This window comes from Loxodonta africana, chromosome 9 (genome assembly GCF_030014295.1).
Source record: "Loxodonta africana isolate mLoxAfr1 chromosome 9, mLoxAfr1.hap2, whole genome shotgun sequence".
NCBI classification, from domain to species: Eukaryota; Metazoa; Chordata; class Mammalia; order Proboscidea; family Elephantidae; genus Loxodonta; species Loxodonta africana.
In genome coordinates, this window is record NC_087350.1 from 16379708 (window position 1) to 16406325 (window position 26618).

Sequence of the window (26618 nt, forward strand, 5' to 3'; positions counted from 1 at the left end):
CACAGCGACCCTATAGGAGTAGAAGTGCCCCCATAGGATTTCCAAGGAGCGGCTGGTGGATTCAAACTGGTTAGTAGCCATAGCTCTTAACCACTGTGCCACCAGGGAGGGCTCCGCTGTCTGCTTAGAGGGCCTTTTTAGATCTTGCCTGTGTGCCTCTTCCTGATGTGGATACTGTGTTGAATCATATTCATATGCAGTTATTCCCGAGTTAGTCTTTTACCCCAATAAACCACATACCCTAAGTATTCATGGGCTTTGTGAAACATTATAGCCAATTACCAAATCCAACAGAGAAAAAGAGTGCTGAGGGAGGAGCAGGTGGTGTCAGAGATCATGGAGAAATTGAATAGTGGAATATACTTGACCTACACCTCATAGGAACCAGCTTGATGCTGATTCTTCCATTCAAAGTCATCCTTCACTTATACAATGAAAATTATAAAACACTCTTAAAAATATTAAAGAATTTCTAAATAAATGTAAAGACATTCAGTGTTCATGGATTGGAAGACTTAACATTGTTAAGATGCCAACACTACTCAAAGTGAGTTATAGATTCAAGGCAAGGCCTATCAAAAGTCCAAAAGCTTCCTTTGCAGAAATGGAAAGACCAATCCCCTAACGTACGTGGAACTGCAAAGAATCCCAAATAGTCAAAGCAATCTTGCCAAAAAAAGAACGAAGTAGGAAGACTCACAATTCCTGGTTTCAAAACATACTATAAAACTACAGTCATCAAAAGAGTCTTGTTCCGGTATAAAAATAGATATATAGACAAATTGGATGGAATTGAGAGTCCAGAAATAAACTTATATATCTACAGTCAACTGATTTTTGACAAGGGTGCTAAGTCTAAACAACTGGAAAAGATTTGTCTCTTTAACAAACGGTGCTGGGACAACTAGATATCCACATGCAAAAGAACAAAGCTGGACCCATACCTCACATCACATATATGAAAATTAACTCAAAATGGATCAAGAACCTAAAAGTAAGAACTAAAACCATAAAACTCCCAGAAGAAAATATAGGGGTATTCCTTCAGTACCTACTTTTTTAACAATGGATTTTTGGATATGACAAAAAAACACTCACAACAAAAGACAAAACAGATATACTGGACATGATCAAAATGAAAATACTTTTGTTTAACAAAGGACTTTAACAACATAGACTTGGAGAAAACTTTTGGAGCCATGTATCAGAAAAGCGTTTAAGAGACAGAGTCAAGACGGCGGCTTAGTCGCACACACCATAATGTCCCCCTGCACCAAAAACCCAATCAAAACAGAAGCAGGTAACAATCCAGGAAGCGTGAACATCAAAAAGAAAGTCTAACGGCTGAACTGAACACCAACTGGAAGGAATAAGGAAAGCAGTGAAAGAGGAATAACACGGAATGGTGAAGCTCAGCCAGCTGTCCTGGCCCACTGCGGCTAACTTAGGACAAAGCCAGCAGCGACCCTGGGTGAAGAAAACAGTAGGGCAACTTCTTAACTTTCCCAAAAGGGATAGAGAACCTCTGTAGATACACATGAGGAAGCCGACATGGGGACGGTGCCAGGTCCAGAACCAGAGATACTCAGGAGCTGCCGCTTCAGGGGTGAGAGTTACACGAGGTGGAGGACTCGTGGAGTGTCAGTGGAAGCTCTCCCACCCAACTGGTCCCCCGGCCCCCCCCCCAACTCAGATGCAAGAGAGGACAGGTTTTCATGTGGATGCAAGGTGCCCTGGCACCCGTGTATCCTAGCCAGAGGAACACACTCTGCCACACCTAAACCTCCTGATCAGAGGTGGCAGAGAGCCCCATACCCCAACCACCTTGTCTGACTGGGGGACTATAGCACGACCCTATCCTCTTCCCCCCGCCCCATCCAACCCCATCCACTACTCCTATTTGCCTACCTGATAAGTGAGACTAGGCGTGCCCCCATGCATGTGCCTGCCTGCCACCTACTCCCTGCTTAAGGGCCCAGTGGAGGGTAGCAGCAGCTGGACAGTGAGAGAGCGTGCCCACCGCTCCCTCCTTCTTCCCCCCATCCACCATGAGGTAGCACTTCTGTGTATACATCCACCAAGTGCAACTTGGTCCCTTAACCTGCCTAGCGAGAGGTAGAAGAGCTGTGACTGTGTATACATCTCCCTCCAGCACAAGGTGGCGCTTCTGTGCATGCATCCACCGAGGTGTGACTCTCTCCCTTAAGGGGAACAGGGGAACTGTGACTGTGCACACATCCCACCACAGCCCCTTCTTTCCCCTGCCCACCAACTGACGCAAGGTGGCACCACCATGCTTACATTCACCAGGCATGACCCCTTCCCTTAACCTGCCGAGCGAGGGGCAGAGGAATTGTGACTGCGTGTGCATTCCCCAGTAGCTCCTTCCTCCCTGTCCTCGCCTAACACAAGGAAGCACCTCTGTGCACATAACTGCCAGATATGACTCCATCCCTCTATGCTCAGCAAGGGGCAGAATTGTGACTATGTGCACAACCCCCCGAAGTCCCTTCATCCCTCCCCCGCCATGTGATGTGAGGTGTTATAACCACGTGCATTCTCTAGGAGTGACCCATCGCTTAATCCACCCAGCAAGAGGCAGAGGTGCAACTGTGTGCATATTCCCAGGCAGCTCCTTCTTTCCTCTCCTCACCTCACACGAGGTGACATGACTGTGTATGCATTTCCCATGCTCTAATCCATCCCTTAACCTGCAAAGCAAGTGGCAGAGGACCTATGACTATGGGGTGCATACCACCTCCCCTTGCCCAGTACAGGGATGAAGAGTGAGCGCGTGCATACCCACCCACTGTAGCTTTCTCCCCCTTCCCACCACAGATAGATGCGGCATGACGGATTGAATATTCGCCTGCTGTTCCTTCCTTCCTCCCCCTGCCCAGGAGGAAGTGGTGGTAGAGCTACTGTGTGAACATCCCCTACCACCCCCCATACCACCCACACCACCTCCCCTGCAACCAGCAAGAGAAGACAAACATGCCCCTACTCACCCACCACACCCACCACATTGGCTGCTCCACCTGCACAGAGAGCATCATTCCCTGCTCCTAAGCCACGAAACTGAACACAGAGGTAAAGCCCAACCAACTGACCTTCAGTTGTCCTGCAAGATCAGAAACAGAGATATGGGCTCCCACACCTACCCACCACTCTACTGACCGAAAGACAGGTAGGGAGGGCTCCAGCATGGACAGTCTAGTGATCTAGTGACCAGAGCACAATCCAGTCACACCTGCCAGAAATCACTAAAACAAAACAAACAGGACCCAGCAAACATTATACAAATAAAATATAAATACAAGAACCCTTAATGTCCCAGAGACAACAGACAATAGCAAACCACCTAAAGAAGCAGGGGAAGATGGCCTCAGCAAGTGGCCACCATAAAGAACTAGAAATTCTCTCTTAGGAAGAAAAGGTAATGGAGCTTCTTGACAATGAATTCAAAAGACTTATGTATAGGGTCCTCAAAGGAATCAAGGAAAACAAAGATGAAACTATAGAAAACCAAGGCAAAACCAAGGAAAGCATAGACAAAACACTAGAAGAATCCAGGAAAACAATGCAAGAACAAAATGTCAAAATAAATAGACCATGGGAAATGATACAGAAGCAGAACTAGAAATCCAGAAGCTTAACAATAAAACTTCAGAAATTGACAATTCAATGGAAAGTCATAGCAGTAGAATTGAAACCACGGAAGACAGGATCAGCGGAATAGAAAACCAATCCCTTTATTGATCTGAGGAAAAACTAAAAAAAAAAAAAAGCCTAAGAGTTATGTAGGACACCATTAAGAGGAATAACGCATGTGTGATCAGAATCCCAGAAGAGGAGGACTCAACAAAAAGCACAGAGAGAATTTCTGAAGAACTGCTGACTGAAAACTTCCCTAATGTCATGAAAGACAAGACAACAACCATACAAGGAGCATAATGAAACCCATACAGAATAGATTCCAATAAAAGAACACTGAGACATATCATAATCAAACTTTACAAAGACAAAGAAAGAATCCTGAAAGCAGCTCAGTAAAAATGAAAGATCACCTACAAAGAGGTATTGATAAGACTAAGTTCTGATTGCTCGGCAGAAACCATTCAGGTAAGAAGGCAATGCGATGATATAGATAGAGATACACATATACATACAGATATAGATATATCCGTGAAAGAAAAAAACTGCAAACCAAGGGTTACATATTCAGCAAAATTATTCCTCAAATATGATAGTTAAATGAGGACATTCCAGATAAACAGAAATTAAAAGACTTTGTAAAAACCAGACAAACTATACAAGAAATATTACAGGGGTCCTTCCAAAAGAAAACAAATAAAATACCAGACAACAACTTGAGATTAAAACACATGACAACAGACAGAAACCAACTCAGATAAAGTACTCTCAAAAATAAAATAAAGCTAAAAGATGGGAACCAGAGACGTCTCTCTGTAACTGATGACCATTTCAAAACATAAAGAGGGAATAAAGAATATAGGTTAAGGACTACTATGGAGAGGAAGTCAAGGTGATATCAAAAAACAAATTACTTCTTTAAACTTAGGAAGATAAAGGTAAATTTCAGGAAACCACGAAGTAAGTTAACAAACCTACTCATTGAAATATAAAAGAAAATGATAAAGATTGAGCACACACAAAATCAAAAATGAAAAGAGAAGCCACACACACACAAAAAAAACTCAGCACAGAAAATTAAGTGGAATGAAGAAACAGCCAACACCACACACACAAACACTCAAACACAAATCACAAGAAAATGACAGCAATAAATTCATAACTATCAATAATCACAGTGAACATAATTGGCCTAAATGCATCAGTAAAAACACGAAGAGTGGCAGAATGGACTAAAAAAACATGGCTCATCAATATGCTGTCTGCAAGAGACACACCTTAGACAAAACAATATAAACTAAAACTTAAAGAATGGAAAAAGATGTATCAAGCAAATGATAACCAAAAAGAGCAGGAGTGGTGATATTAATCTCTGATAAAATAGATTCTAAAGCAAAATCCATTATAAAAGACAAGTAGGGACATTATATAATGTTTAAAGAGTCAATCCACCAAGAGGACACAATCATAATATATATGCACCCAACTGAGCTCCAAAATACATATAGCAAAATCTAACAGTACTGAAAAGAGAAATAGACACTTCCACAATAATACTAGGAGATGTTAACATACCGCTCTTGGTGAAGGACAGAACAACTAGAAAAAAACTCAACAAAGACACAAAAGACCTAGATAGTACATACAACCAACTTGACCTCATAGACATATACAGACACATCACCCAACAGCAGCAAAGCAAACATTTTTCTCCAGTGCTCATGGATCATTCTCAGAAATAGTCTATATCTTAGGCCACAAAGCAAGCCTTGATAAATTCAAAAACATTGAAATAATACAAAGCATCTTCTCTGATCACAATGCTGTAAAAGTAGAAATCAATAAGAGCAAGGAAAAAATCTAATAAATGGAAACTAAATAAACTACTGCGTAACAGAAGAAATCAAAGATGAAATTTAAAAATTCCTAGAGTCAAATAAGAACGAAAACCCAACATAAAAACCTTTGGGACACAGCAAAAGCCATGCGCAGAAGTCAATTTACAGCAATAAGCACACACATCAAAAATGAAAGGACAAAAATCAAAACATTAACCTTATACCTTGAATAATTAGAAAGAGCAGCAAAAGAAGTCCACAGTCACCAGAAAAACAAAATAATAAAAATTAGAGCAGAAATAAATGAAAGAGACCAGAAAAACAACAGAAAGAATAAACAAGACGAAAAGGTGGTTTTTGGAAAGGATTAATAAAATTGACAAACCACTGGCCAAACTGACAAAAGAAAAACAGGAGAAGATGCAAACAATCTGGATAAAATGAGACAGGTGACATTACAACAGAACCAATTGAAATAAAAAGAATTATAACAGAATACTATGAAAAACTACTCCAACAAATTTGAAAACCTAGAGGAAATGGATAAATTTCTAGAAACACACCACCTACTTAAACTAACAAAAACTGAGGTAGAAAATTTGAATGGACTCATGACAAAAGAAGAAATTGAAGGAGGTCATAAAAAACTCCCAACCAAAAAAAAAAAAAAAAAAGCCCTGGTCCAGATGGCTTCACTGGAGAATTCTACCAAACGTTCAGAGAAAAGTTGACACCAATTCTACTTAAGCTCCTACACAATATACAAAAGGAAGAAATATTCCTGAACTCATTCTATGAAACCAGAATGACCCTAATACCAAAGCCAGGCAAGGGCACCACTAAAAAAGAAAACTACAGTCCAATACCCCTCATGAATACTGATGCAACAATTCTCAAAATATCCTAGCTAATATAATACAACAATATATCAAAAAAAAGAACACATCACACCTCACTGGGATTCATACCAGGCACGCAAGGTTGGCTTAACATTAGAAAATCACTCAATGTAATACACCACATAAATAAAACAAAGGAAAAGATTCGCATGATCATATCAATCGATGTAGAAAATGCATCTGATAAAGTCCAACACCCATTCCTGATAAAAACTCTCAGCAAAATAGGAAAAGAAGGGAAATTCCTCAATATAACAAAGGGAATTTATATAAAACCAACAGCCAACGTTATCCTTAACAAAGAGAATCTGAAAGCATTTGGTTGCAAACGGGAGCCAGACAATGATGCCCCTTATCTCAGTCTTTATTCAAGCTGTATTGGAAGTCTTAGTGAGAGCTGTAAGGCAAGAAAAGAAAATAAACGGTATCCACACTGGTAAGGAAGAAATAAGACTATCCCTATTCACTGATGATATGATCCTATACATAGAAAATTCTAAGGACTTCACAAGAAAGCTATTGGAACTAATAAAAGCATTAAGCAAAGTGGCAGGATACAAGATTAATATAAAAATCAGCTGGATTTCTCTACATCAACAAAAGAACTGTGAAAATGAAATCAGAGAAACAATGCCATTTACAACAGTCCCCCAAAATAGAAAACACTTAGAAATAAATCTAACCAGGGACATAAAAGACTTACACAAAGAAAACTATAAAACACTACCGCAAGAAACCAAAGATCTACACAGATGCAGAAACACACCATGCTCTTGGATAGGAAGACTTAACATTGTGGAAATGTCAACATTACCCAAAGCAACATACAGATATAATGAAATCCAAATCCCAATATTCTTCACCAAGATGGAAAAACAAATCACTAACTTTTTAAAATTAAGAATCCAATTAACGTTTTTTTTTTTTTTGAAAACCAAAGGGGAAAAACATGCTCAGCATTTCTCAAGTTGAAAAACTGTAGAAAAAATTCAAGCCTTGAGTTGCAATATTAAAGGATTCAATAAGGAAAATATTAAATGATGCAGGGAGCATCAAAAGAAGATAGCAGGAATACACAGAATCACTGTACCAAAAAGAATTGGTCAACATTCAACCATTCCAGAAGGTAGCATATGATCAGGAACCGATGGTACTGAAGGAAGACGTCCAAGCTGCACTGAAGGCACTGGTGACAAACAAGTCTCCAGGAATTGACAGAATACCAATGGAGATGTTTCAACAAACAGATGCAGTGCTGGAGGTGCTCACTCTTCTATGCCAAGAAATTTGGAGAACAGCTACCTGGCCAACAGACTAGAAGAGATCCATATTTATGCCTATTCCCAAGAATGGTGATCCAACCAAATGTAGAAATTATCAAACAATATCATTAATATCACACACAAGTAAAATTTTGCTGAAGATCATTCAAAGTGATTGCAGCAGCACGTCAATAGTGAATTGCCAGAAATTCAAGCTGGATTCGGAAGAGGACAAACAATGAAGGATATCATTGCTGATGCCACATAGTTCCGGGTTGAAAGCAGAAAATACCAGAAAGATGTTTACCTGTGTTTTATTGACTATGCAAAGGCATTCCACTGTGTGGATCATAACATTATGGATAACATTGTGAAGAATGGGAATTCCAGAACACTTAATTGTGCTCATGAGGAACCTGTACATAGATCAAGAGGAAGCTGTTTGAAAGGAACAAGGGATGCTGAGTGGCTTAAAGTCAGGAAAAGTGTGCATCGGGGTTGTATCCTTTCACCATACCTATTCAATCTATATGCTGAGCAAATAATCTGAGAAACTGGACTATATAAAGAGCACGGCATCAGGATTGGAGAAAGGCTCATTAACAACTTGTGTCACGCAGATGACAGAACTTGCTTGCTGAAAGTGAAGAAGGCTTGAAGCACTTACTAATGAAGATCAAAGACCACAGCCTCCAGTATGGATTATACTTCAACATAAAGAAAAATCCTCACAACTGGACCAATAAGCAACATCATGATAAACGGAGAAAAGACTGAATTCAAGGATTTTATTTTACCTGCATCCAAAATCAAAACCCATGGACACAGCAGTCAAGAAACTAAAAGATGCATTGCACTGGACAAATCTGCTGCAAAAGAACTCTTTAAAGTGTTAAAAGGCAAATATATCATTTTAAGGACTAAGGTTTACCTGACCCAAGCCATGGTGTTTTCAATTGCCTCATATGTATGAGAAAGCTGGATGATGAATAAGGAAGACCGAAAAAGAACTGACACTTTTGAGTTGTGGTGTTGGCGAAGAATATTGAATATACCACGGACTGCCAAAAGAAGGAGCAAATCTGTCTGGAAGAAGTACAACCAGAATGCTCCTTAGAAGCAACGATGGCAAGACTACGTCTCAGGTTCTTTGGACATGTTATCAGGAGAGATCAGTCCCTGGAGAAGGACAACATGCTTGGTAAAGTAGATGGTCATAGAAAAAGGAGAAGACCCTCAACAAGATGGACGGACACAGTGGCTGCAACAAGGGGCTCGAGCATAGCGACAATTGTGAGGATGGCGCAAGACACGGCAGTATTTTGTTCTGTTGTACATAGGGTCGCTATGAGTCAGAACCAACTCAACGGAACCTAACAATAAAACAGCTTTATATGGAAGGGAAAGAGGCCCCAAATAAGTAACACCTTATTAAAAAAGAAGAACAAAGTAGGAGGTCTCACACTACTTGATCTCAGAACCTACTGTACAGCCATAATAGTCAGAAGAGCCTGGTACTGGTACACTGACAGACACATTGACCAATGGAACAGAATAGAGAACCCAGATGTAAATCCATCCACTTATGAACAGCTGATCTTTGACAAAGTACCAAAGGCTATTGAATGAGAAAGAAGACAGTCTCTTCAACAAATGGTGCTGACAAAATTGGATATCTATCTGTAGAAACTCATGGCGACCCTATAGGACAGAGTAGAACTGCCTTGTAGAGTTTCCAAGGAGCGCCTGGTGGGTTCGAACTGGTCACCATGAGTCGGAATCGACTCGACAGCAGTGGGTTTTTTTTTTATCTGTAGAAAAATGAAACAGGATCCACACCTACACCATATACAAAAACTAACTCAAAATGGATCAAAGACCTAAATAAAAAAAACAAAAACTATAAAGATTATGGAGAAAAAATTAGGGGCGACAGTAGGGTCCCTAATATGTGGCATAAGTAGATTACCAAACATAAATACAAATGTACACACACAAGAAAATGAGCTAGATAATTGGGACCTCCTAAAAATTAAACACTTAAAAGATTTCTCTGAAAGAGTAAAAAGAGAGTTCACATATTGAGAAAAAGTTTTTGGCTATGACATATACAACAAGGGTCTAATCTCTAAAATTCATAGAAAACTTCAACACCTCAACAAAAAAGATAAATAATCCAATTAAAATATGGGCAACAGAAATGAATAGACACTTCACCAAAGAAGATCTTCAGGCTGCTAACAAACATATGAAGAAATGCTCAGAATCATTAGCAATCAGAGAGATGCAAAGCAAAACTACAATGAGGTACCATCTCACCCAAACATTACTGGCACTAATAAAAAAAGACAGAAAATAACAAATGTTGAAATGTTGGCAAGGATGTGGAGAGACTGGTACTCTTATACACTGTTGGTGGAAATGTAAAATGATACAATCACTACAGAAAATGGTATGGTACGTCCACAAAAAGCTAGAAATAGAAAAACCATACGATCCTGCAATCCCATTCCTAGATATAAACACTAAAGAAATAAGAGCTGTGACACAAATAGACATATGCACACCCATGTTCATTGCTGCGTTATTCACAATAGCAAATAGGTGAAAGCAACCTAAGTGCCCATCAACAGATTAACAAACTGTGGTACACACACACAATGGAATACTATGCAACAATAAAGAATAATGATGGTTTCGCTAAACATCTCACAACATGGATGAGTCTTGAGGGCATTATGCTGAGTGAAGTAAGTGACAATCACAAAAAGACAAATATTGTATGAGATCACTTTTATAAAGTAATAACAAAAGGTTTACACACAGGAAAAGAAGGAAAAAAAAGACTCTTTGATGGTTACCAGGGATGGGAGGGCGGAATCACCTAAGAGATAGACATGAGTTTATATTGGTGAAGGGAAAGGCAATACACAATATGAGAGAAATCAGCACAACATGACCAAGGCAAAAGAGGACACTGAGAGGAATGGAGGAATAATGCACAACTTTTTTTTTTTTATGATAACTATGATAGCATAGACAATCCTGCAATAATAGAATCAAAGAATAATAATCTACAAATTGATACACAGACAGATACACCAAGAGGTGAGGGCGTGGGTAAGGGAACACACCCATCAGCAGATATAGGTTCAAAGGTGGAAATTTCTAAATACATGACTGTAGGTGCTCCTCATATGTTAATATAGACAATACAGCACACAAGTGGCACAGCTGGGAACTAAACACCTCACAGGATGGCGCTCCCAGGCTCAAAAACAAAGGACCATAGACTCAAGGGGGGAGAGTGCTGGCACAATGCAGAACTGCAGCCAATGCCATGAAACAATTTGTGTCTAAATTTTTGAATCTGAAATGAATTTGCTCTGTAAACTTTCATCTGAATCACAATAAAAAGGGTTTAATATCCAGAATATATAAATAACTCCAACAACAAAAAAACAAACAACCCAATAAAAAAGTGGGCAAAGGATTTAAATAGACATTTCACCACAGAAAATACACAAATGTCCAACAAGCACATAAAAGATGTTCAACATCATTAGCCACTGGGAATATGCAAGTCAAAACCACAATGAGATACCACTTCACCCCCAGTAGATGGCTCAGATTAAAAAAAGAAAGAAAACAACAAATATTGATGAGGATGTAGAGAATTAGAATGTTAATCCATTGCTGGGCAGAATGAAAAATGGTACAGGCACTGTGGAAAAGAGTTTGGTGGTTCCTCAAAAGTTAAACGTAGAACACCACATAAACCAGCATTTCCACCTCCCCACCCCCCCACATATACCTCTCCAAACAAACAAACAAACAAACAAACCAGTTGCCTTGGAGTCTATTCTGACTCATAGTGACCTCATGTGCGTCAGAGGAGAACTGTACTCCACAGGGTTTTCAATGGCTGATATTTCAGAAACAGATCACCAACCTTTCTTCCAAGGTGCCTCTGGGTGAACTCTAATCGCCAACCTTTTGGTCAGCAGCTAAGCGCCACAAAGGAACTAGCTTACACTGTCAAGGACTCCACATATATACCCAAGAGATTTGAAAGTTGTGATGCAAACCAACACATGCACAATAATGTTTACTGCAGCGTTATTTACAAAACCCAAAAGGTGGAAACAGCCTAAATGCCCGTCAACAGATGACGAGATAAACAAAATGTGGTACGTACATCGTTACTGTTGTTAGGTGCTGTCGAGTCGGTTCTGACTCATAGCGGCCCTATGCACAACAGAACAAAACACTGCCCGGTCCTGCGCCATCCTCACAATCATTGCTATGCTCAAGCTCATTGTAGCAGCCATTGCGTCAATTCTCCTCGCTGAGGGTCTTCTTTTCCGCTGACCCTGTACTCTGCCAAGCATGATGTCCTTCTCCAGGGACTCATCCCTCCTGACAACATGTCCAAAGTATGTAACATGCAGTCTCGCCACCCTTGCTTCTAAGGAGCATTCTGGTTGTACTTCTTCTAAGACAGATTTGTTCGTTCTTTTGGCAGTCCATGGTATATTTAATATTCTTCGCCAATGCCACAATTCAAAGGCGTCAACTCTTCTTCGGTCTTCCTTATTCGTTGTCCAGCTTTCACATACATATGATGTGATTGAAAATACCACGGCTTGGGTCAGGCGCACATACAAGGGAATATTATCAACCATAAAGAGAAATGAAGTCCCAACACATGCAACAACATGGATGAACCTTGAAAACATTATGCTGAGTGAAGTAAAGTCAATCACAAAAGGACAAATACTGTATGATCTTACTTACATGAAATAACAAGAACATGTAAATACATAGAGACCAAAGTTGATTGGGAAACCTTGGTGGCATAGGGGTTAAGAGTTTGGCTGCTAACCAAAAGGTCAGCAGTTCAAATCCACCAGGTGCTCCTTGGAAACACTATGGAGCAATTCTACTCTGTCCTATAGGGTCAGTATGAGTCGGAACTGACTCAAAGGCAATGGATAAAGTTTACTGTCGTTACCAGTGGCAGGAAGGAGAGGGAAAGGGGGAATCGTTGTTTAGGAAGCATAGAGTTTCTGTTTATGGGGATAGAGAATTTGGCAGCAGGTATTGGTGATAGTTGCACAACATGGTTAATGTAATTGGTGTCACTAAATTGTACACATGAAAAACACTGAATTAGCAAATGTGTGTTACATATATTTTTAAATAATAAAAAAAATTGGCAGGAGGCAGAGCAAGATAGCAGCATAAGCAGTTGCACACTTCAAACCCCCACAAATATCACAGAAGAAAATAAGCAAATACTGATAAAATTGGTAGTCACCTAACTCCAGATATCAGAAGAAGGGTTGAAGGGCCAAAGGGAACACTGAATCAAGGAAAGATAACATACTGACCATGGGAGAGTGGAGGCTGGCAAAGCGTCTTCATCTTACTCTCCTCCCAAACACAGTATGTTCATCTTGGGGCAGGAGCAACCTGTGCAGAGCATAGCAAGGCCTGAGGTTTGTAAACAGCCAGGTCCCAGTGAAGACATCCCAGGGCAGGAAAGCCTAAGTAAGCAAACCTAAGAAAGGGTGCTGAGGAAAACCACAGATTTGGGACAGAGTGGGTCCTAAGAGGAAGTGCTGTGCGGAGCACAGTGAGGCAGGGATTTGCCAACAGCCAGGCCCTGGTGACGGCACCATGAGCAGAGAAGCCTCTGCATGCATACCTAAGAAAGGGCACATTGGTTCATCACAAGCTTGGGGAAGCGTGGGTCCCAGGAGGGAGCACTGTGTGGGCTGCAGAGAGGCCTGGAATTTGCAAACAGCCAGGCCACAGTGAAGGCACTACAGGCAGGGAAGTTTGAGCATACAGATCTAAGAAAGGGCACTTTGGCACGCCACAATCCTGGAGCTGCAGGGGTCCTGGGAGGGAGCAGTGTGCACAGCACAGTAAGGCCAAGACTTTGCAAACAGCCAGGCACCAGTGAATGCAGCTTGGGTACGAATGAGCAGTTAGACCTAAGAAAGGGTGATTTGGCACACTGGAGGCCTGGGACTATGTGGGATTCAGGAGGAAGTGGCATACTGAGTGCAGTGCAGCTTGGACTTTATGAACAGCCAAGACCTGGAGAAGGCACTGAGAATCTGGGCCTGGGGAGAAGTGGCCTGGCAAGTACAGTGAGAGTTTGAGTTTCTGAATACTTGGGCTCAGGAAAGAGAGACTGGGTGAGGACAGTACAGACCAAAGCAACACCTGAGCAGTCAGACCTGGGACAGAATGGCACAGTAAGCACCGTGTGGCCAGGGGTAACCTGTGGATCTCAAAAAGGAGCAATGACGTGAACACAGAGTTGGCTGCAGTTCATAAACAGTGACACAGGGTAAACTGGCAACAGCTGTTGCTTCCAGGGTAGAACTCTGCATCTGGTTTAACACAGCCAACGTTCCTGGAATGGGAGTGGTGGGGTATGTCTGTGACACGTGCAGCTCACGGATGGTGGGGGGCCTAGTGCCAGACAGGCATAGCCAAGGACACAGAGGTAGGATTTGTGGTTAGCTCTCAGAAACATCTGTATTCCCAAATGAGGGGCTGGTGCTGGAGGGGCATAGCCAGCATAGTTTGGGATGGAAGGAGTCAGGAGCCAGGGTAATATAGTCAATGTTCCCAATATCCTAAGGGGAAGTGACCACAAGTACTGCAAGCCATACAGTTTGGTGCTGAGGTATCCTCCCACTCAAGAAACCTAGAGATAAAACAGTGATGGCTACTGCCCCTGGACAGAGAAACTAACAGGAAAGGGACTACAGCAAATGAACCCAGACAGAGAGTCTGGAAGTGAAGCAGAGAAATACAACCATCAATAATTTAAAATAACAGTAACAACAACAATAAAGAGAAGAAGAGCAAACCCTAGAGACAGGAAGAATCAAATCTCCAGAGTAACCACAGTAAAATACCTTAATATCGCTATTACGAACAGAAATTACAAAGCATATGAAGAAGCAGGAAAAAAATGGCCCAAGAAAAAGACCAAAATAAGAGGACAGAAATAGATAACAGAATCACTAGACAAAAGCATTAAAGAAGCAGCATTAATTGTGCTCAGAGAGTTAAAGGAATACACAGAAAAAAATTAAAGGAAATCAGGAAAGTGATCCAAGAACAAAACAAAAATTTCAATAAAGATATAGAAATTTAAAAATAGGAATACTGAAACTGAAAAGTGTAGTAACAGAAATGAACAATTCTTTGGAAGGACTTAGGAACAGATTTGAATTGGCAGAAGACAGAATCAGTGAACTCGAAGATCCAGTAATTGAAATTGTAAAGTCTGAGCAAAAAGAAAAAAGAATGAAAAACAAAAAAAAGGCAAAGTCTAATGGATCTGTGGGACACCATCAAGCAGAATAATACACGCTTACTTGGAGTCCCAGAAGGAGAAGAGAGAGCAAAAGGTACAGAAAGAATTTTCAAAGAAATGATGGTTGAAGAAATCCCAAATATGATGAACGACAAGAACTTACGCATTCAAGATGCTCAACGAACTCCAGTTAGGATAAATCTAAACAGAGCCACACTGAGGCATATTATAATCAAAATCTCAAGAACCAAGGACAAAGAAAAAATTTTGAGGGCAGCACAAGAGAAGCAAAGAATCATATTCATGAGGTCTTTAATAAGATTAAGTACCAATTTCCCTGCAGAAACCATGCAGGCAAGAAGGCAGTGCTAAAAGAAAAGAACTGTCAACCAATAATACTACATGCAGCAAAACTGTTTTTCAGCAGTGAGGGTGAAATTAAGATGTTCCCAGATAAACAAAAGCTGATGGAATTTGTTACCATCAGACCAGCCCTATATGAAATGCTCAAGAGTGTCCTCCAGAAGGAAAATCAAGGACACTTGATAGTAACTTAAAGTTGTACATACAGGGGAAAAAAAAATACCATTAAAGGAAATGGCTTGACAAATATAAAAGCCAGAGTTAAGATACTGTAATAAAGTAATAAAATAAGATAAAAATAGAGGAACAAATAAACACACACATATAATAATAATGAAATAAAGTTAAATTATAGCATGTCTAGCTCAAAACCAAAAACCAAACCCACTGCCATCGAGTTGATTCTGACTCATAGCGACCCTATAGAGCAGAGTAGAGCTGCCCGATAGAGTTTCCAAGGAGTACCTGGTGGATTCGAACTGCTGACCTCTTGGTTAGCAGCTGTAGCACTTAACCAATATGACACCAGGGTTTCCACCATATCTAGGTATAAAGATGTAATTAGTTTAAACAACAACATAAACGGGGACAGGGGCAGTGGCATAGGTATAGATTGTATGTTACGTTGGTATCAATATAAGCCCAGCTGTTCCAAATGTAAATTGTTAAATGTAATTCTAAAGGTAACCATAAAGAAAGTAAATTAAAAATTGATACACAAAACACAGATGGAACCAGTGGTCAACAAGTACTTTAAAATAAAGTGGGCAGGGAAACTAGATTAATGGAAACAGAATAACCAGAATGAAAATAATAAGAATGTTCAAGCATTGTGAAGAATGTAACCAATGTCACTGAACAACTCGTGTAGAAATTGCTGGATGGGAGCCTAAACGGCTGTGTAAACCTTCACCAAAAAACACAATAAAATATTATTTTAAAAAAAAGAAAGAAGAGAAACAAAATGGTTCAGCATGCACACACAAAAAATCTACGCACAAAAGAAGTCAGCACTGGAGAAAAAGTGGAGTGGAACAAAAACAGTATAAGACACACAAAACACAACAAAATGGCAGAATTACTCTTTTTATCAAATTATCGTGAATGTAAATAGATTAAAGCTCCAATCAAAAGACAGAGAGTGGTACAATGGATACAAAAACATGACCCATGTATATGCTATCTACCAGAGACATACCTCAGGCACAAAGACACAGACTGAAAATGCAAGGATGGAAGAAAATATTTCATGCAAACAGAAACCAAAAGAGAACAGGTATGGCAATTTTAATACCAGACAAATAGACTTTAAGTCAAAATCTATTATAAGAAACAAAAAAGGACACTACATAATAATAACAGGGACAATTCATCAAGAAGACTTAACTATTATAAATACTAACGCCTAACTCCAGAGCCCCAAAATCTGCAAAGCAGACAGACACTACTTAAAGGAAAAAATAGACAACTCCACAATAACGGTTGGAGACCGTAAAAATGGTGTGGCAGGGGTGGCTTCTGACCTTCTCGAAGTTCACCAGGAGGAAGGAGAATCAAGATCAATAGCCCAAGCCTGATTCATATGAGGCAGAAGAGAGACATGCCTCATCTCTCCATCATCTTTACCAATGCTGGCACCAACCGTCTATCCCGTGGCACTTCTCTGCTGGTTTCGATAACTCACTGCAGTAGCCACACAGAACTCACACACAATACCCATGATTATGGGGTTTATTAGGGAAGTGACAGGTTAAAATTCAGGTTCAGTAATGCTCAGATACAGTTCTTCCATTAGGACAGCCTCTTTTCACTGTGCCCGGAGGCACACCTCTCTGAACCTCAGGCTCAGCCCTGCTTGGGCAAGTTACAAAGCTCTTTTAGCTATGTCAATAAGTGCTCAAAGGCACCCCACTCTGCCAGTAAGCCTTGGCCCAAAGGCACTCAGCTCTAGCTCCATGGGTCAGCAAACCATCTCTGCCAAGTGCCGGAGGCACCCTACTCCACCAGTAAGCCTCCTGCCCAAAGACACTCAGCTTTCTTGCTCTGTGGGCTAGGAAGCCCACTGCGCTGTATCCTGCTGCTGTTTCTCTGCCATTGCTTTTCGCCATCTTCAGTGTTACAGCTCACTCTCTTTCTCTATCTCCTGGTTCCAGGAGCTCAGGGATCCTGGGTCCAAAGGACGCGCTCCACTTCTGCCTTTATGTCCTTGGTGGTAAGATCCTTTCCCTACTCTGAAATTGGCTCTTTTAAGTCTAGCGAGATGGCAAAATTGAAAAGTAATCTTAACCAAAAAACCAAATCCGTTGCTGTCAAGTCGATTCAAACTCATAGCAACCCAACAGGACAGAGTAGAACTGCCCCATAGGGTTTCCAGGGAGTAGCTGGTAGATTCAAATTGCCGACCTTTTGGTCAGCAGCTGAGCTCTTATCCACTGTGCCACCAGGGCCCAGGGCTCCCCAATCCCCTTGGTGGGCCAGAATTACCTTATCTGCACAGTTCCACCCAATCATTTGGGTGGGAATTACAAGACCGTGGTGAGAAAGGCCAAACAAAAGTAATCCATCACACCGCAGAGACTTCAGTACATCACTTTCAATAATAATCTTTTTTAAAAAAGACTAGAAAGAAGATTAATAAAGAAACAGAAGACTGGACCAACACTAGACTTAAAAGACATGTATAGTACACTTCATCCAACAACAACAGCACAATATACATTCTTCTACAGTGCACATGGAACATTCTCCGGGACGGATCATATCTTAGACACAAAGCAAGTCTCAATAAATTCAAAGACTTGAAATCATACAAAGTATCTTTTCTGATCCCAATGGAGTGAAGCTAGAAAATAATAGCATAAAGAAACCTGGAAAATGCACAAACATGGGGAAACTAAGTAATACACTACCAAACAACCAATGCGTAAAAGAAATCAAGAGAAAAACTGAAAAGTACTTAGTCAAATGAGAATGAAAACTTATGGGATGCAGTGAAGGCAGTACTCAGAGGAAAATTTATACCAAAAAATGCCTATGTTAATAAAGAGCAAAGATCTCAAATTAATGACCTAACTCTTCAACTTGAGAAATTGGACAAGGAAGAACAAACTGAACCTAAGATTATCAGAAGAAATGATAAAGATCAGAGCAGAAATAAATGAAATAGAGAACAGAAAAACAATAAAGAGAATCAACAAAACTAGCACTTCACTCTTGGAAAAGATCAATAAAATCTACAAACTTTTGACTAGACTGACTAATAAAAAGAGAGTGAAGATGCAAATATCTAAAATGAAAAACAAAACTGGGAACATTACAACCAACTCTATAGAAATAAAATAGATTATAAGAGAATACTATGAATAGTTGCAGGCCAACAAATTAGATAACTTAGACAAAATGGGCAAAATTCTCGAAACACCTAAATTCCCTATATTGACTCAAGAAGAAAGAACTGATCTCAACAGACCCACTGCAAGTGAAGAGATTAAATCAGTATTAAAAACCTCCCAACAATAAAAGTCATTGACCAGCTGGCTTTACTAGGAAATTCTATCAAACATCTATGGAAGAAAAGACCCCAATTCTACTTAAATAGAAGAGGAGGCAACACTCTTGAGCTCATTCTATGAGACAAGCATACCAAAGCCAGACAAGGACAGCACAAGAAAACTACGGACCAATATCCCTAATGAACATAGATGCAAAAATACTTAACAAAATATGAGGAAACCAAATCCAAAAACATATTAAAAGGATTATAGATCATGATCAAGTGGAATATACCTCAAAAACCCAAGGATGGTTTAACATTAGAATATCAACCAATGTAATGTTGCTGTTGTTAGGTGCCATTGAGACAGTTCCAAGTCAAACAGACCCTATGTATAACAGAAGGAAACGCTGCCTGGTTATGCACCATCACTGCTATGCTTAAGGCTCATCGTTGCAGCCAGTGCACACCCAGTGTCAATTCATCTCCTTGATGGTCTTCCTTTTTTTCACGGACCCTCTATTTTACCAAGCATGATGTCATTCTCCAGGGACTGGCCCCTCCTAGTAACATGTCCAAAGAACACTCTTGCTTCTAAGGTGCGTTCTGGCTGTGCTTCTTCCGAGACAGATTTGGTCATTCTTTTGGCAGTCCATGGTACATTCAATATTCTCCATCAACACCATAATTCAAAGGCGCCAATTCTTCTCTGGTCTTATTAATTGCCCAGCTTTCATGTGCTTGAGGCAATCGAAAACACCACAGCTTGGGTCAGGTGCACCTTAGTCTTTAAAATAACATCTTTGCTTTTTAACGCTTTTTTTTTTTAAAGAAGTCTTTTACAGCAGATTTGATCAATGCAATACATCGTTTGATTTCTTGACTCCTGCTTCTATGGGTGTTGATTGTGGATCCAAGTAAAATGAAATCCTTGACAACTTCAATGTCTTCTCCATTTATCATGATGCTGCTTATTGGTCCACTTGTGAGAATTTTAGTTTTTTTACGTTGAGATGTAATCCATACTGAAGGCTGTAGTCTTTAGTCTTCAATAGTACGTGCTTCAAGTCCTCCTTGCTTTCAGCAAGCAAAGTTGCATCATTTGCGTATCACAGGTTGTTAATAAGTCTTCCACCAATCCTGATGCCATGTTCTTCTTCATATAGTCCAGCTTTTCAGATAATTTGCTCTGCATACAGACTGAATAAGTATGGTGAAAGAATACAACCCTGACGCACATCTTTCCTGATTTTAAACCACGCAATATCCCTTCATTCCATTTAAACGAATGCGTCTTAATCTATGTATAGGTTCCTCATGAGCACAATTAAGTGTTCTGAAATGCCCACTCTTAGCAATGTTATCCATAATTTGTTATGATCTGCAGCTGAATGCCTTTGCATAGCCAAAATCAATGTTATACGCTATATTAATAGAATTAGGAAAAGGGCCCATCATCATCTCAGTCGATAAGGAAAAGGCATTTGACAAAATTCAACACCCTTTCATTGTAAAAAACACTCAACAAGATAGAAACAGAAGGGAAATCTCTCAATTTTATAAAGTACATTTATGAAAAACCCACAGCCAACATTGTACTCAATGGAGAAAGAGGTATACTCTCTCTAGCCAAATGACAGGTAAGAGGGCACCACTGTAGTATAGAGCCCTTTTGACTATACACACCTACAGAGTTCAGGGGTTTTTTGGCACTTTCTTGAATTTGCTTTCATTTTTAGGGCATATCCTCCAGTAGCTCTCCAGGAAGTGTGTATGGGAAGTAAAATTTTTGGGGCACTTGCATGTTTGCAAATGTCTTTATTTTACCCTCACTAAATTGAGTTCGGGAACAGTGGTGGTTCAGTGGTAGAATTTTTAATTTCCATGCAGGAGACCTGGGTTCAATTCTCAGCCAATACACTTCATGAGCTGCTACTGCCCTTCTGTCAGTGGAGGCTTGCATGTTGCTATGATGCTGATCAGGTTTCAGAGGAGCACACAGATTAATATGGACTAGGAATAAAGGCTTCGTGACCTACTTCCAAAAATAAACCAGTGAAAACCCTATGATCACAATGGTCCAATCCAAAACCAAGCATGGGGATGGCGCAGGACTGGGCAGTGTTTCATTCCGCTGTGCATGAGGTCACCACGAGTTGAGGGCTGAGTTGACGGCATCTGAAAACAACAACAAATGGACTTTGCTTGAATGCAGAATTCTAGATTGTGAATTAAAATGGAATTCCAAAATGTGTTCAAGTAATCCAGACAAAGGAGACCTGGTAGTGCAGTGGTTAAGCACTTGGCTGCTAACCAAAAGATACGCTGTTGGAATCCACCGACCGTTCCACAGGAGGAGAATGTGACATAAAGATTACAGCCTTGGAAATCTCATGGGATAGTTCTACTCGCTCCTATAGGGTCACTATGAATTGGAATCAACTCGATGGCAACGGGTGAATCCAGAGAAAGTCAGCTTAAAAAAAAGAAAAACAGACCAAAGATAGCACAAAAAATAAAATGGCAGGCTTAGCCTTAACTACTCAATAATTACAGTAAATGTAGATGGTTTAAATATACTAACGAAAGATAGAAATTGACAGTGTAGATAAAAACACATGACCCATCTATATGCTGCCTAAAGAAACTTACCAAAGACCAGGTAATTAGGCAAAAATTGGTTTTCTTCAAAAATGGAGGATGACCACATCAAATCACAAAATGGAGAATGAGTACATCATTACATAACTGCCAAACCACTGAGAATCATGGCCCAGCAAAGATGACACATAACCTTAACCATTACAGCCAGCGTTACTCTTGCCTTGTACCTTGGCGTTTGTTACTGCCAGACGTACATCCTTAACACAAAAAATTGTTGAACAGTAGATTTTTTACTATTGTTGTAGGTGTTGAAATATTGGGTAATGAGATAGACAATAGTGTACAGTGATATAGGTAAGCTGAAAGTAAAAAAAAAGTAAATTTGACAACCTATATGAAACAAACCAGTTCTTCAAAAAGCACAAACTACTACAACTATCCCAAAATAAAATAAATAATTTGCGTTTTTAATTAATTAAACTATTTATAAAATAGATCATTTGAACAGTCCTATAAGTATTTTTTTTTATAAGTATTAAAGAAATTGAATTGGTAATTTTGAAATTTCCAATAAAAAATTATCTAAGCCCAGATGATTTTTCTGGAGATTCTAACAAACATTTAAAGGATTAACATCTATTCTACATAATCTTTTCCAGAAAATAGGAGGGGAAACTTCCCAGCTTATTCTGAGGCCAGAATTACCATGATACAAAAATTTATACAAAGACTGTATAGAAAATGAAACGCAAATTATACACAACTCCTTCCAGAATAATCAAGATAAAGCAATACGTTACAATTCATTTTATGGGGCCAATATTACTGATCCAAAACCAAGAACACTACCCCCTCAAAAAACATATATATATATATGTATACATACATATGTGTGCATATATATATACACACACACACATATCCTTCATGACTATGGTGCAAAAATCCTGAAGAAAGTATTAGCAAATACAATTCAACAATATACGAAAAGAATCATATATCATCACCAAATGGAGTTTATTCAGTACTCAAATATCAATCAATGTAATCTATCATTATCAACAAGTTAAAGAAAAAAAATCACATGAGCATTCATGTACATCGATTATGAAAGAGTATTTGACAAAATTCAATACTTGCTCATAACAAAACCTCAAAACCTTTCTTCAGAGGTCAGTCCTTGGATAAACACTGACATCCCACAAAAATTTTTGAGAAATGCAGGCTCTCAGATCCCATCCCAGATCTACTAATTCAGAACCTGAATTCATATGCAATTAAAGGTGTGAGCAGGCAATAATAGAAAACCTGTTAATATACTTATAAGAGGTTTATTGTTGAGTACACTGTTGTGTCACTAATCATCTGAAGACTTATCAAAAATTATCTCAAACATCGGAATCAGAAAATCAAGAACCAGGATATCTTTACCATAGCTAAAATAAATTGTTACTTGTCAACAGCATAAATCATATATCTAATTTCCATAGGTAAGAGACAATCTTAGAGTTGAAAGTTCATAAATGTGTGAGGCCACATAACTCACATATCTAAATTCCAAACTTGACTTGGAGTTGATATTCCCATCTTAGTTTTTATTTATTTATGCTTGTCCATCTTACTTGGGGAAACCCTGGTGGCGTAGTGGTTAAGTGCTACGGCTGCTAACCAAAGGGTCGGCAGTTCAAATCCACCAGGCACTCCTCGGAAACTCATTAGAGGCCTTTTAAAATCTACTGGAAAATAAAGAAAGCAACAAATAAATGAACAAATAATAACTCACCAGGGACATGGTCATTTCTGGCTCTTCTGAGAAAGAGGCAGAGAGATCTGAGGAAACAGATGGGCAAGGGGACATATGAGAAAAGGGAGTATGCAAATGTCACACACTGATGCATACATTATTTAGTGCTCATGAACCTCTGACTTGGAAATTTATTGCTAGGACTATATCATAAAAAAAATCATCCCAGGACATTACATAGTCATAAAAGGTTAAATTAATCCAGAATATTTAACAGTCACGAATATATACACGCCCAATATCGGAGCACCTGACTATATAAAACAAACACTGATAGAACTGGAGAAATAGATAGCACTGCAATAACAGATGCACATTTCAATACATGACTTTCAATATTGGACAGGGCATCTAGAAAGAACATAAAGAAATAGAGGACCTGAATGATACTACTAACTGAATTTACTGACATATATAGAACACTCCAGCCAACAACAGCACATTGTGTGTTCTACTCTAGTACACATGAATCACTCTCCAGCACAGCCCACAAGCTAAGTCCCAAAGCCAGTCTCGATAAATTTTAAAAGACTGATATAACACGAAGTATTTTCTCTGAACACAATGGAGTGATGCTAAAATCAATGACAGAAAAAGAAGAAAAAAACAACTGGAAAATGCACAAACATATGGAAATTAAACAACACACTATTAACCTACCAATGTGTCAAGGAAGAATCAAAAGAGAAATCGCGAATTTCTCAGTCAAATGAAAATGAAAGCACAACATACCAAAACCTATGGGATGTGCAAAGGCAGTATTCAGAGGGAATCTTACAGCAATGAATGCCTAAAGGAAAAAACAAAGATCTCAAATCAACAGTCTAACTCAAAACAACATGAGGAACTAGAAAAAGAAGAGCAAACTAAGCCAAACCTACCACAATAAAGGAAATAACAAAAATCAGAGCAGAAAACTGAAAACAAAGAAACAATAAACAGAATCAACAAAACCAGAGTTGATTCTGTGAATAGGTCAACAAAACTGACAAATATTTAGCTAGAATGACAAAGAAAGAAAAAGATGCAAATAATCAAAATAAGAAAGAAGGCAAAGTCTCCCTTCTTCAGTGCAGGACAGCTCTCTCAGCTCCTTTGGGCCACGCAAGGCTCTTCTTGGCCCTTGGGGACAGGTTCCTTTCAGCTGCCTCAGGACAGGCCTTGGCTCTCAGTCCTTGGCCTGGCCTCTGCTCTGCTGAGGCAAGTGCTACAAAGCTCTTTTAGCTCTGCCGATAAGTGCCCAGAGCCATCCCACTTTGCCCCCAAGTGTCCTGTTGGAAGGCACTGCACTCTCCCTCAGCAGCATTATGCTCTTTTAAGAATTATCTATATGGGATCAAAGTGACAACAGCAACTCCAAAGATAGGAACCTTAGGGTGTGATAAGTTTATTTGGGAGGCACATCTCAGAAAAGAAAGGTGCAAATGATTGTACAACTCAAAGAACATAATCAATGTCACTGAATTGTATGTGTAGAAACAGTTGGAATGGTATTATGTTTTGCTTTGTATATTCTCTACAACTACAAAATAAAATTAGAATAAACAAGAAAAGGTACAATTGGTGTCTATGCACTTGAAGCAACAGAGGAAGAAGGATAGTCAGGAATAGGAGAAAATGGAGTATGAGGCTAATTTCCTGCATGAATTACTGCCTCCTTTTCCATAAGTCCAGAAGAACTGCATAGTGCCCAGCTACCACTATTCAACATTTTTATCAAGGATTCCGTAGGAGAAACAAAATAACCAGAATGGATATAATGAAATGTTCACACACTGTGAAGAATGTAACCAATGTCGCTGAACAACTTGTGTAGAAATTGCTACATGGAAAACTAAGCTGCTGTGTGAAACTTCACTGAAAACCCAACACAATATTAATTAAAAAAGAATTATATAGAAAAATCCTGATCAAAATGTGGAAAATGCAGAACAAAATTTCAAATTCCTATGTTCAACAATACAATATAAAGTGCATAAGGAGGAAGTACTAATTAAATCTACTGGATATAAGTTGCATAATGATGTAAATAGAGACACAACAACAGAAAAGGGGGAGGAAGAAGCAAAACAGGAAAAGAGTTAGTACGTTAATACATGTTACTTATTTGTATGTTAAATTTTGGCAGCAAGCTGAAATAAACTGCTGGATTTGTAAGTTGTTCAATGAATACTTATTGTAATCACTAATACACAAATGGGAAGAAGGAAAAAATAAAAAAGACAACACAAAAAAGCTGCTAAACACAAAAAATAACAGAAATATGGAAATAATGAGACAAAGAAGATATAAGACACTCAAAACACAATCAGCAAAATGATGTATGTATTTTATTTCCAGTAATTACCTTAAATGTATACAATCTGAGGTGGAACCAACATGGCAGTATAGGGAGAAGCACCATGCTGTCTCTCTGTAGCAAAGACCCAAAAAACTAAGCAAAACAGATACAAATGTCAATCCTTGAACCCAAAGCCTCAAATGAAGGGATAAAGAACTAGATCAAGCACCAGATGGAAGAAGAAACTGACAGAGAACAGAGAACAAGGAGTGCTACAGAGTGAAGGTCCCCTGCCAGCTAACGCAGCACAGCTTTGCCATCCTGGAGAACAGCCATCAACAACCCCGGACAGAGAATATAAGAAAGCAACTTCACGGAGCTCCCAACAGGAGGCAGAGCACCTGGCAAGCAGAGAAACATGCTTGTCTCAGCTTTCTGCCCTGTACACTGCTTCCGCTGCTTCCCAATGGGCCACAGTCGCTTGACTGCAGAGACACCGGCTTACTGCTGCCCTGGGTGTGCTCCACCTCCACAGGCCGGTTCCCTCAATGCCATTTTTTTTTCTCTTTCTTTTTTTTTCCCTTTCTTCCTTTTCCTTCTCCTTCCCACCTAGACCCCTATGCTGCTGTCACCCCTTCCTGATGGGCCATGCTGTGCCGCTTGGCTAGAGAAGCACCGCAAGCCACCACCCCAGGTCCACCTCCCCTCACCAGCAGGCTCCTGCTTGCCACCATTTTTCTTTTTTTGCTTTTGTTTCTCTTTCTTTTTTTCCTTCCTCCCACCTACCTCTGCACATCAGATTCACTCTCTTCCAACTGGCCTTTGAGTCTGCCCAGCCCCCACAGCACTGCCGGTTTATTATTTTTTTCTTTGATCTCCCTTCTTTTCCTCTCCCTCAGACCTAGCCCCATATGATACCTCCACCCCTGCTGCCCTGGGCCACCAATGCCATCCCAAGACAATCCCGCCCCCATCGCACCACCACTTATTTTATTTTTCTTTTACTTTCTTTTCTTTCAACCTCCCACATAGCCTCGTATGCCACCTGTCCCCTTTCCCTCTGGCCCCCAGGTCT

At 39.8% G+C, this 26618-nt stretch overlaps 1 protein-coding gene across 1 annotated transcript in view; it reads right to left on the reverse strand.

Moving 5' to 3' along the window:
* The window catches only part of ZNF484 (zinc finger protein 484), a 103743-nt gene that overhangs the window by 55216 nt on the left and 21909 nt on the right, over nt 1–26618 (reverse strand). Inside the window, exon 2 of the mRNA XM_023540231.2 lies at nt 23242–23288. Coding sequence (XP_023395999.1) covers nt 23242–23256 — 15 coding nt within the window. The 5' untranslated portion in view covers nt 23257–23288. The remainder of the gene's footprint in view (nt 1–23241; nt 23289–26618) is intronic.